The 13,481-nt window shown below is 39.8% G+C and overlaps 1 protein-coding gene across 1 annotated transcript in view; it reads left to right on the top strand.

The window, feature by feature from the left end:
• poc1b (POC1 centriolar protein B) overlaps nucleotides 1-13,481 on the top strand; it is a 104,142-nt gene that overhangs the window by 75,711 nt on the left and 14,950 nt on the right. The window contains exon 11 of the mRNA XM_059977633.1: nucleotides 9,829-10,035. Coding sequence (XP_059833616.1) covers nucleotides 9,829-10,035 — 207 coding nt within the window. The remainder of the gene's footprint in view (nucleotides 1-9,828; nucleotides 10,036-13,481) is intronic.

Here is a 13,481-nt window from a genome sequence, read left to right as displayed (position 1 = left end):
GAAATGGTGTCTCTATGCTGCTGACAGGAGTGTGTTTGTGTCACTTGCTTTGCTTAGACTATAATGAGCTTCCTGATAACATTAAAGATGATTTACTAAACTCAAATGCCATTTCCATGAGAACTGGTTTTGAAGAGTTTTGCAGAAGCTACTAAAATTATCACCCAACAGTTGTCCAGTACATCATTGAATAATCTTTTTTTATATTATTAGATTCACAGAGGCAAATGGAGTTTTCTGGATAATATTTGGTCCCTGTTAGTACTGATAATAAATAATGTAGCCACTGAATAATGAATGGTATTTTTAGTGGAATTTTACTGTTGCGTAGAAAAGAACAGCCAATTTACACACTCATTGAGTGGTTAAATTGTTTGCATAAGGATTCACACTCTTCATATTGTGAAATATTAGCCCTCAAATCTACAATGCATATTTTAATTGCACTTAATGGCATAGGGAAATCAAACAAGATTTTCATTTTGTTTTATCAGAGAAAAATCAAGAGTTTCAAACTCTCTAGCCTAACCTCTGGAGAAATGATAAATTATTGAAAAGCATGTTCTAAATCATTAATTTGAGAGAAGTAAAATTATTCATTGTACCGCTAACTATAGAAAACCTGCATACTGATGTTTTAGGGGCTGTTGCAATATTTCCATGCATTTCTCAAATGTTCCACTCTTAAAGTATACTGCCCCTTCCTATTTTTGACTGCTTTTGGTTTGATAAGAATTTCTGCAATTTATATGCCATCCTTCCTGTGCAGTTATATTTAGTGTCAGTTCTGTTAGAGTATTTCCTGTTGGGGTGTTTCTCACCTTTGGTATCTTTTCATTTTTCCCTGAAAGTAGTGTCTTAACCTTGCCATTTCTGAGTGATTTGATTTTGGTTTGTTGTTCTTTCAGTTTAAACTAAAAAAAATGACTGTCGGCTTCCTGTGGCAATGATTCCTTTTCTTACTGTGCTTCCTTTAAAATATAGCTGTGAAGCTGAATTTTCTGTATTTATTGTGGGGAAAGAAGTTCTTCTGTTTTTCAAGAGTGTGCACAACTCAATGTATTTGAAGAATATTTAATTTGCAACAAATGAGCTTAATGAAAGATAGAGATCACCATGTTGTTGGCCCTCTAGCAACATGATTCTCACAAAAAGACAGTAATTAATCTTGCTCTTAATTAAGTAATTCATTTAAATTTAAGATTTTGCAGTGGAAGGCTTTTTTTCCGACATTTCATTCCTTGTCCTTTCCATTTTGGTGTGTAGAATCAGAAATGTAAGACTAGATCATTCAAGCTGTTGTGTGCATGAGCTGAAAAGGAGTTATCCAACCGAAACCCATCTCACAACACTCATCCTCTGGACTTATGGGTGACAGCACTTGAGTACTACGTAAAAGCCATATGAAGGTTTCTTTCTGCACCACCCTTTCAAGCCAAATTTGCATCTCTGTCATTGTGTCTACATGTCTGTCCTGGTTACCTCTCTCCAAAGCTCCAAGTAAGTTCACATCTAACAGAGGGAAATCAGTGCTGCTATTGCTGGAAGTACTTTATTTGTGTATACAGCAACACTGTGGACGTTAGCTATGCAAAGGTATTCCCAGCTGCTGTATTTTTAACCTCCAAAGTGAAAAGATTTCAAATCTCTTATTACTGCTTTGATATTCAGTAGATTAAATATAAGGATTAGCACAGCAGTTAACACACTTCTATTGCAACTGGAAGCATCAGAATTCAGAATTCAATTCCAGTGTCCTTTATAAGAAGTTTGTATGTCCTTCCCGTGTGGACTCTTTCTCTCCCCCCCCCCCCCCCCACCCACGGGTGCTACGGTACGGTTTTCTCACACTGTCCAAAGATTACTGGTTAGTAGGTCAATTGGTGATTGTAAATTGTCCTATGGTTAGGCTAGTGTTAAATAGGTAGGCTGCTGGATGCTGTGGCTTGTTAAGCCAGAAGGGCCTGTTCCACACTGTATTTCTAAATGAAATAAATAGATAATAAAAATTAAGGATAAAGGTTAGCTTTATTTGTCACAACTACATTAAAAGGTCCAGTGAAATGTTTAATTTTGCACCAACAACCAACACAGATAATGCCTTGTTAATGAGAGAGGCCAGAATAGTTCAAGCTAACAAGGCATTATCACCCACAGAACTGCCATTCATTGTTTTTTTTCTCATACCATTCTCTGTAAGCTTTAGAGACTGTTATATGTCAAAATCCCAGGAGGTCCGCTGTTTCTGGGATACTCAAACCACTCCATCTGGCACCAATAATCAGTCCATAGTCAAACTCAGATCAGATTTGATCCCCCTTCTGATGTTTGGTCCAAACAACAACTGAACCTCTTGACCATATCTACGTGCTTTTATGCATTGTGTTGCTGCCACATGATTGGCTGATTAGATATTTGCATTAACAAGTAGATGTGGCACATTAGTGTAGCAGCGCATTGCTTTACAGTGCCAGTGACCCAGGTTCAATTCCCAGCCCTGTCTGTTTGCACATTCTCCCCGTGACTGTGTGAGATTCTTCCGAGTGATTCAGTTTCCACCCACATTTCAAAGATGTGTGGATTATTAGGTTAAATGGTTACATGGGTGTAGTTGGGCTGCGCAGGTTTGTTGTGCCTGAAGGGCCTGTTACCATGCTGTATTTCTAAATCAAAATTAATTAAGTGGCCACTGAGTGTATATTTAAAATAAGTACTGCAAAAATGAGAGCAAAGCGGTAAAATAGTGAAGTAGTGTTCATAGGACTGTTCAGAAATCTGATGGCAGAGGGGATGAAGCTGTCCCTGTTGTTGAGAGTGTGTCTTCAGACTTCTGTACCTCCTAAGCATAGACATAGTGGACAGAGAGTATCTGTTTCCCAGGGTTGAAATGTGTAATACCAGGGGGCATATGTTGAAGGTGAGAGAGAGTAGGTTCAAAGGGGATGTGAGGGGTAAGTTTTTTACTCAGAGTTGTGGATGTTTGGAATGCACTGCCTGGTATTGCGGTAGAGGCAAATACATTAGTGGCTTTTAAGAGATGTTTGGATAGTCACATGGATGAAAGGAAGATGGATGGATATGGACATGGATGGATAGGAGGGATTAGTATTTGGGTGTTTTTGATTTGTTTTCTAGCTGGTCCGGTACAACATTGTGGGTCAAGGGGCCTGTTCCTGTGCTATATTCTTCTATGTTCCTCCCTGACAGTAGTTACGAGAGGAGGACATGTCCTGGGTGGTGGGGATGATGGATGCAGACTTTTTGAGGCATCGCCGTTTGAAGGTCATCTCGATGGTGGGGAGGCTAGTGCCCATGAATGAGTTTTATAATAAAATTGCAAAGATTACTCTACCAGAGCATTTTTCTGAATAAAATGATCTTTGTGCTATCTGAATTCTTTGCTTGGGTGCTGAACTGTGAAGACAGAATGGTGCTTAGTTATTGTTTCAGAAACACAAGTTACTGTGTCACTACCACACAGTGAGAATCATCACTTATGCCTGACAGGAAACAATATTAATCAATTACTGACAGATCACTGTGATATCATATTTACAGAAGCTACCAGTTTAATTTCCTGCATGACATCCGGCTGGTAATACTGTGGTAATAGCTTCCTGTGTTGATCCATCAAGCATGCATTGTGTCTTGTTTTTCTCTTTTTCTGACTCAGAAGCAATCCCACAAAGTCTACTAGCTGTGACTGTGCTTTGTTCAGTTCCTGTGTCTTATTTTTCTTAGCATTAAGGGATATTTACACTTATTAATCACAGAAATGGTGCTCCACATGAAGTTTTAATAAAACTTACAAATCATTTAAGAGCATTTTTATTAGGAAACCTATAAATTATTCTTTTATATATTATATTTTGACAACTACTACAAGAGGTTGAAATTAACAGTGCTATTATTAATCTAATTTATTAACCTGGAGTAAACTTTATGTAGTTTGCCATGTTGTGCAGTGCAGTTAGTACAATTGCTTTATAGTAATCACCAATTAGGGTTTGATTACTGTTGCTGTTTGTAAGAAGTTTGTACATTCTTCCTGTGACCACTTGGGTCTCCTCCAGGTGCTCTACTTTCCTCCCACATTCCAAAGATGTACAGTTAGGGCTAGAGTTAGTAAGTTGTGGGCATGCTAAGTATGCCAGAAATTCAAGAGTGTGGGACAGAAGTGAGTGTAGTTTCTGTTACTAAAGAGAAGTTGCTTGGGAAGCTGGAAAGTCTGAAGGTAGATAAGTCACCGAGACCAGATGAACTACAGTATATAAACCAGGGTTCTGAAAGAGATAGCTGAAGATATTGTGGAACCATTGGTAATGATCTTTCAAGAATCATTAGATTCTGGAATAGCTCCAAAGGACTGGAAAATTGCAAATGTTACTCTTTAAGAAGGGAGGGAGGCAGAAGAAAGGAAGTTATAAGCCAGTTAGTCTGACTTCAGTAGATGTTGGAGTCCATAATGAATAATGAGGTTTCATGATTCTGAAGGTACATAATAAAATTGGCCAAAGTTAACATGGTTGCCTTAAGGGGAAATCTTACCTAACAAATATGTTGGAATTCTTTGAGGAAATAACAGGCAAGAGAATCAGTGGATGTTGTGTACTTGGATTTTGAGAAGACCTTTGACAAAGTACCGCACATGAAGTTGCTTAACAAGATAAGACCTTATGATATTACCAGCATGGAAAGAAGTTTGGCTGACTGGCAGGAGTCAAAGAATGGGAATAAAGGGGGTCTTTTCTGGTTGGCTGAGGTGACTAGTGATGTTCAGCAGAGGTGATTTTTGGACCGCTTCTCTTCACATTATATGTCAGTGATTTGGATGATGTAATTGATGGCTTTGTGGCTACATTTGCGAATGATACAATGTTAAGTGGAGGGGCAGGTAGTGTTGAGGAAGCAGGGAGTCTGCAGAGGGACCTAGGCAGATTGGAAGAATGGGCAAAGAAGTAACTGATGCAATATAGTGTAGTGTGTGGTCATGCACTTTAGTAGAAGGAATAACTACTTTCTAAATGGGAGAAAATTGGAAAATCAGAGGTGCAAAGAGACTTTGAGTCCTTGGATGAGGCTCCCTAAAAGTTAACTTGCAGCTTGAGTCAGTGGTAAGGAAGGCAAATGCTATGTTGGAATTGATTTTGAGAGGGCTAGAATATAAGAGCAAGGATGTAATACTGAGTCTTTATAAGGCATTGGTAGGACCGCACTTGGAGTATTATGAGCTGTCTTGGGGCCACTTATCTAAGAAAAGATGTCCTGGCATTGGAGATGGTTCAGAGGAAGTTGACAAGAAGTTGACTGAAAGGGTTAATATATGAGAGCCTTTTGATTGCTCTGGGCCTGTACTCACTGGAGTTTAGAAGAATGAGGGGGGATCTCATTGAAACCTATTGAATATTGAAAGACCTAGTTAGAGTGGATAGTGTGTAAGTCTAGGACCAGAGGGCACAGCCTCAGAATAGAGGGGCATACAGTACTGTGCAAAGGTCTTAGGCAACCTAGATTTTTTAATATAAATTTTGTTTTACATGTTCATTTTTTGTCTTCTGCATTAATGCATCTGTAGAAAAGAGCAAATTTTAGATTTCCAAACATTCATTTTCCAAAAAAAATTAGAAATTTTTATATTTTGTTAAATAAAGTAAGAGATTAAGTAATGCACTACTTGATTACTTTGAAGGTATATAGCCCAGTGCATAATTAAATGAAGATAACAAACAGGATGCCAATGATCAGTGACATAATGAGTTGAATGAACTAAACTGATTAACTGAAACAGAAATGGGTGTAGAAGGAATCAAACTTGGTTAAGGACAACCAAACTAAAAGGCGCGGGTGGGTCAGATGTGACAGTGTAACCTTCAAATCATCAATTCTTGAACCATGGCAAGAGTAGGCATAGCAACAAGACAAAAGATGGTCATCCTACATCAGCAAGGTCTCTCCCAAGCAGTAATTTTGCAGCAGACTGGAGTTTTCAAGGTATAGTGTCCAAGCTCTTCTGAAGAAGCACAAAGAAACGGGCAAGGTTGGGGACCAGAAATCTGTGGTTTTCCATGGAAACTGATTGCAGCAGACGAGATACGTCAGACTGATGTATCTTCTATATTGGAAGAAGTCCAGCACTGCTATCAGCTCTAAACTCTCAGAAACCACTGGAACCCAAGTACACCCCTCTGCAGTCTGGAGAAGTCTTGTCAGAAACAGTCTTCATGGAAGAGTTGCTGCCAAAAATGCCTTCTTCTGAAGTGGAAACAAAGCTCTGGACTGAGAAGTCAAAATTTGAAATTTTTGGGACAAACAGGAGGTAGTTTGTCCATAGAAAATCTGGAAAGTGCAATATGGGTGAGTGCCTGCAGCCAACAGGGAAGCACCATAGAGGTTCCCTGCAGGTTCAAGGCTGCATTTATGCAAATAGAGTTAGTTAGAATTAATGGAGTCCTCAATGCTGAGAAGGACAAGCGAATTCTCACACAATGCCATCAGGGAGACGTCTGACCAAGTTCATTCTGCAGCAGGATAATGAACCCAAACACACGACCAAGGTCATAACGAACTATCTTCACCAAAAAAAAGATAAAGGAGTCCTGCAACAGATGGTATGGCTTTCACAGAGTCCTATTCTCAACATCATTGAGGCTGGCTAGGATTACCTGGAGAGACAGAAGCAAGTGAGACAGCCAAAGTCTGCAGAAGAACTGCGACAAGTTCTTCAAGATGTTTGGAACATCTACCAGAATTAGAATCAGGATTATTATCACCAGTATGTGACGTGAAATTTGTTAACTTAGCAGCAGCAGTTCAATGCAATACATAATCTAGCAGAGAGAGAAAAAATAAATAAAATAAAACATAATAATAAATAAATAAACAAGTAAATCAATTACGTATACTGAGTAGATTTTATAAAGTGTGCAAAAACGCTAATACCTGTAACTGTATTTTTTTTTTTAAAAGTGGGGTAGTGTCCAAAGCCTCAATGTCCAGTTAAGAATTGGGTGGCAGAGGGGAAGAAGCTGTTCCTGAATCGCATAGTGTGTGCCTTCAGGCTTCTTCTTAATAAACTGCATAGCAGTGTACCTAAGAGAATTGATGTTGTTTTAAAAACAAAGGGTGGTTACCACAAATATTGATTTGATTTCGTTTTACTGTTACTGCTCTTACAAGTAAACTTTAAAATATATTTAGAAACTTCTCAATATTTTTGAAAGCATCTTCACTTTACAGATTTGTTTTGTATGTGCTTAAGACTTTTATAAAGTACTCTACATTTAGAACAGAAATGAGGAGGAATTTCTTTAGCCAGAAGGTAGTGATTCAGCAGAACTCATTGTCACAGATGTCTGTGGAGGCCAAGTCAGTGGGTGTATTTAAAGTGAAGGTTGAAAGTTTCTTGATTATTCAGGGTGTCAAAGATTACAGGGAGGAGAGATGAATGGGGTTGAGGGGGATAATAAACCAACCATGAAAGAATGCGGAGCAGACTTGATGTGCCAAATGGCTGAATTCTGCCCCTATGTCTTTTGGCTTATGTATCTTCTACCCATTGGAAGAGGAGAGAAGAAAGAATGTCTAAGGTGGGAGGTATTTGACTTTATTGGCTGGTTTACTGATGCAGCAGGAAATACAGACAGGGTTCACAATGAAAAGTTTTTACATCCATGCCAACATGCAAGTATTAATGAAGTACCATAGTATTACTAAAAAGAAAAACAAAAGGTAGAATAAGTGTTATAAATAGAAGGCAAATGCATTGTTACCATTATTTAAGAGAACTCAAATATAAAAGCAAGGATGTATGCAGAGGCTTTATAAAGCATTGGTCAGACCACACTTGGAGTATTGTGGGCCTCTTATCTGAGAAAAGATGTGCTGGTATTGGAGGGTGTTCAGAGGATGTTGATAAGAATTTTCCAAGACTGAAAGGGTTAATGTATGAGAAGCATTTGATGGCTCCGGGCCTGTACTTACAGGAGTTTAGAAGAAGGAGGTGGGATCTCATTGAAACCTTTTGACTATTAAAAGACCTAGATAGGCTCCAAGGGTAGTCATAGCATACCATCCAAGGGTGGTAGTGGGATCAAGCTCCCACTGCTAAACAAATGCTCTTCATGGTGTGCGTCTCAAACAGCCTCTGACAATCAAGTCCAGCTCCTGGCCACGTGTGGCATAGTTCTTATACCTGGCAGAGCCGTTCTTACTGACAGGAGAAGGGGCAAAGGCGGACCGCTGGCGCCTTAAAACCAGTTCCTCTGGGCAGATGGGGCTCGTTAACCATGGATGGAAACTCATCTAGGAGTGGGAAAACTTTGATTTCAAACCTTCGCTGTCTTGTGGCTATACCCGCTCATAGGAAAGGCTTTGGGAGTAAACCCCAAGGAAAAAATCCGAAGTTGGAGTCCTAAGGGCGGCTGACTGCTGTACCCAGCACCGGCACGGCAACTCCTGTGATGTTGCTGGCACCAAACTGTACCGACTTTAGTCGTTCGTTTGCACCTGTCATCAGCATGGAGAGGGGGGTTCCACTGCATGGGCAACAGACAGATCTCCATGTCAACTCTGCCCTGGAGAAGCCACTCTCAGTGACTACCAGAGGCACAGTACCCATGGTCGACCACAACTGACGGAGGCCACGCAGATAGACCAGATGTGGAGAGGATGTTTTCTATCGTGGGGAATCTAGGACCAGAGGGCACAGCCTCAGAAGAGAGGAGGAATTTCTTTAGCCAGAGGGATGTGAATCTGTGGAATTCATTGCCACTGACAATCATGGAGCCAAGTCATTTGGTATATTTAAAGCTGAGGTTGGTAGTCAAGACATCAAAGATTACAGGGAGAAGGCAGGCGAATGAGATTTAGAGGGATAATAAATCGATCTCATTGGGCTCAATGGCCTAATTCTATTCCTATGTCTTGCATTGATGCCAGAAGCATGGTGACATTTGCAGGCTGCCCACAGCACAATCCTCACTAATTTCATTTGACACAAACAACACATTTCACTGTATGTTTCAATGTACATGTAACAAATAAAGCAAATCTCTATTCTGGAGCTTTATGATCTAAAGCTTTTATAGGCACTGACTGCTTATGTTGCAGTGTGTGGCATCAGGCAAGTGTGAAATACAGATTGATCAATTGCTCTTTCTTACAGTGTACCAAGGAGTGGAAGGAATGAGTATATGCAATGTTGTTATGGGATTGTTTGTTCTTCACGTAAATATGAACAACTCTTTCTGTCAAGATCTATGCACTGTACAAAGCATTCAATTTTTATATGAAATAAATTAGTATCTTATAATTCACAAATGATTGACAAGTCAAAAGCTTTATTTTGTTGGCTGTGGCCATTGTTAAAGTTCTTACTATGAGGAAAGGATTCATTTCTTGGCACATTATTAAGCACTCAAATATATTAAAAATAAAGGCAGATCATAAATGAATGGTTCAGTAATTCTTTCCCCAGATTGCCTCATCCCCAAAACTGGCCCCAACAACTTGGCTTCCATAAGCACACAGAAACCTTGTACATCAGATAGTTATTTTATGTAATAAACAGATTTCTTTTTGAACCTATCCACTGAATGAGATACAGAAGTGTTGCAAATGTAAATAGAATTTTTCAAGAGTTGCTAAGTCTTCCATGAACACTGTAAGCTTAGTTTTCTCTTTTGCCAGATTTCACCAAGTTGTGAAAATTGTTTGATCTAGCTTGATTTGGACATCATAAAAGAAGACAAGTGGACTTATGCCTTTGTGCATGTCATATTGCAACATAGGAATGACAATTTCCATGTTTTGTCTTCTCTGTGATTGCAGTCAAGACCGGTGGAAACAAACTGGGGCTCACTTTTAACCAACCAGGTGAACAGATCCATTGATGCCCCTTTGCCAGCCAACTCCTACCGGCTGGACCCAGTTAACAATGAACCCACAGCCTGCTCTCAAAGAGATCACACGGGTATCCCATCAGAACTTACCGAAACATTGGGGCGCATTGTGGAGCAACTGGACGTTTTAACCCAGGTGAGAGGATGTATGTTGAGAAATTGAACTTCAGATTTGTTGAGAATTTTTTACTTAACTTTTTTTTATTTTGGGAGACTTTTGATGCTTGCTTGTTTAAATTGCTCTTTGTTCTGGATGTATAATGGATAGTCACAAGCAATGATTTGCGATTCAGTAGTAGTGTTATTGATGTTCTATGAGGAATCTGAAAGTCAAGCCAAGCCTGAAGGTTATTGAGCTGGGGATGAAAGTAGGTGAAGAGAAATGTCACATTGTCATTCTCAACAGTAGAGATGGGAAGGAGAGCTGAGTCTGAGGAAAAGTGAAAGGGAACCAGCATCTGGAGGCCTGCTTCTTACTAAGGGGTTATAGAGATGTAATCCATTGGCACATGGAAGAAAGGAAAAATATTTAAATGCAGCAGCACAAGTAGCGTAGTGCTTAGCATAATGCTATTACAGCACCAGTGACCCAGGTTCAAATCCACCACAGCCTGTAAGAAGTTTGTATATTCTCCCTGTGAGTTTCCTGCCGCATTCCAAAAACGTACAAGTTATTAGGTTAATTGATCACAGGCAAGTGGGGCAGCAAAGGCTCATTTGGCCAACAGGACTGTTACTGTGCTGTATCTCTAAATTTTTCTTAAATGATTACAAAATACTGAAACCACCCAAGCTAAGAGCTTAAGTAAGTCAAACATAGCAAAAGGGAAGGTTGTGAGCGACTCCAGTAGCTGGCACTGAGTTTATAACTCAAGAGTGCAGCAAAAGCATAAGATCTTTAAATCAGAGTCAGGTTTATTATCACTGACATATATCATTTGATTTGGTGTTTGTGGCAGCATTACAGTGGATACATAAAGTATATTGTAAGTTACAGTAAGAAATGTACAATGATTTCCAGTTAATTCGGGAACATTGGAACCTATACATTTGGCCCCAGTTAGCCGAAGTTTTATCGAAATAGTTAAAAAGGTATAAAAAAGGCAAATTACCGCTTAATTGAGTAACAAACTATGTATTTAACTGAAATACAAAACAAATTAGAACACTACCAATACTACTATAGTACTATAAAACTGTATTAACTTTTAGTTGTTATCAAAGAAATTCATCCAGTGTATGCTGCCACCTTCTTTTGATTGACTGTAAATGAACAAATTCAACACAGACACCTAGTGTAGATAATGGACTGCCTTCATACAATGCTATCAACGATTACATCCTTCAAATCTTCATTTTCATTGTAACATTATGATTGTTACATTATCATTGTAACAAGATGATTATTGATACTTTCAAATTCATAATAGTTCCTAACTTGTTGAAGTAGAGAAATTGTTTCATTTTCAGTTCCAGCCGTTTCTGGGATTTGCAGGCCTGAATACTAGGAACCACAGTGAGCAAGACTTGCTGCTAATTTCTCACCAAATATCAGTGACAAAAATCACTGCATTTTGAATCACATGCAACTGATGCTATTTTATAAACTATTCGCTCTAAGCACGGTGCAGTGTCTAATGGCCGGACAACTGCACACTTCTGATGCTCGTTAGAAAGTCTCCTGTCCCAATTAAGTGGCATAGTGTCCTAAATAACTGGCTGCCCTGATTAACTAGAATTCAGTGTGTGTCTGTGTGTGTGAGATCATGCTCTTGCACCTACTCTGTACTGGTATCATGAGAACAGGGCACGTCCTGAATGGTGAGGGTTCTCAGTGATGGATGCTGCCTTCTTGAGGCATTGCCTTTTGAAGATTTCTCAGTGTGTGAAGGCTAGAGCTCATGATGGATCTGACTGAATCTACAACCCTCTGCAGCGTTTTCCACTCCTGTTCAATGGTCCCTTCACAGGCAGTGATGCAACCAGTTAGAATGTACCCCACGGTACTTTTGTAGAAATTTGGCAGAATCTTTGGTGGCTCTATCCATCAGAATTATCTGTAATCAAACTAACGGGGAAAATTTCACCTGGAAAGTTTGGGGCTGGTTGGAGCAAGGGACACAGCTGAGGGAAGCAGTGTGCCTGTTAAAAACAGGTTTTGATAGCTGCCAGACCAAGATGTGAAAAGAAGGTAAAGGTGAGCAAGCCAGAGGAAATAATCAAAGCTTCAGAAACACAAAAGATTCTGCAGATGCTGGAGATCAGAGTAACACACAAAATGCTGGAAGGGCTCAGCAGGTCAGGTAGCATCGATGGAAAGGAATAAAGAGTCGACCCTTTAGCCTGAGACCCTTCATCAGAATCCTCATCAGTATAGAGCTGAATTTCTTGGTTAACATTTATGAAAGCTACAGCATCTAATTCAGTGTAGACAATAAAATTAAACCGTTGCCTGCAGCCCCAGTCCACCTCCACAAAAAAGTCTAGCTCTACAACATAACACCGTGCAGTCAAAACAGGCAAAATCAAAGGAAAATTTGCAAGTATGTCTTTCCCCTTCAAGCTGTAACCTTCCAGACTTGTGCTGACAAACTGAATCAATCTCCAGCTAAAGATAAGTAACTGCAGTTTAAAATGTCAAGGTAAAGCTTAGTGAGGTTTCACTTTGACCTCCTACATATTATGGTATCAGCTACCTCATGGAGCTTCTGAAGAAGCTAGTTCCAAGTTGAGAGGCAGTCACATGAAAATCTTATGTTTTTGAAGTATTATACAAGTCCAGGACAATCTAAAGAAACTTACTTAAAAGTGAAGTGCTATGTAATAATGGCAGTTAATCTCTACATAGGAAAGGCACTTAAACAGCACTGAAATTACTGAGTGCACGACCTGCTTTACTGGTTTTGACTAAGTGAGAACCCTTTGGACAGGATTCCTGAAGAATTCTTTCAACCTCTATCGGTCTGTGGGAATTTTTGTGTGTAATCCCTGCACACCCCACTGCTCTAAACAGTGAGTCTCAGTAATAGAACATAGAACAGCATAGCACAGTGCAGCCCCTTCAGCTCACTATGTTATGTTGCCTGTTTAGACTACTCTAAAATCACTCTAACCCTTCCTACATAGTCCTACATTTTTTGTTCATCTATGTGCCTGCTAAGAGTCTCTTAAATATCTCTAATGATTCTGCCTCTACCACCATCCTTAGCAGCACATTCCGTGCACCCACCACTCTGTTTTTTTTAAAACTACCTCTGACTATTTCTGCAACACACACAAAATGCTGGTGGAACGCAGCAAGCCAGGCAGCGTCTATAGGAAGAAGCACTGTCGATGTTTTGGGCCAAGACCCTTCGTCAGGACTAACTGAAAGGAAAGATAGTAAGAGATTTGAAAGTAATGGGGGGAGGGGGAAATGCGAAATGATAGGAGATGACTGGAGGGGGAGGGGTGAAGCTAAGAGCTGGAAAGGTGATTGGAAAAAAGGATACAGGGCTGGAGAAGGGAAAGGATCATGGGACGGCAGGCCAAGGGAGAAAGAAAGGGGCAGGGGAACACCAGAGGGAGATGGAGAACAGGCAA

This window comes from Hypanus sabinus, chromosome 8 (assembly GCF_030144855.1).
Source record: "Hypanus sabinus isolate sHypSab1 chromosome 8, sHypSab1.hap1, whole genome shotgun sequence".
Lineage (NCBI taxonomy): Eukaryota > Metazoa > Chordata > Chondrichthyes > Myliobatiformes > Dasyatidae > Hypanus > Hypanus sabinus.
The sequence above is the reverse complement of the archived record's forward strand: the minus strand, read 5'-3'. Positions and strand labels throughout refer to the sequence as shown.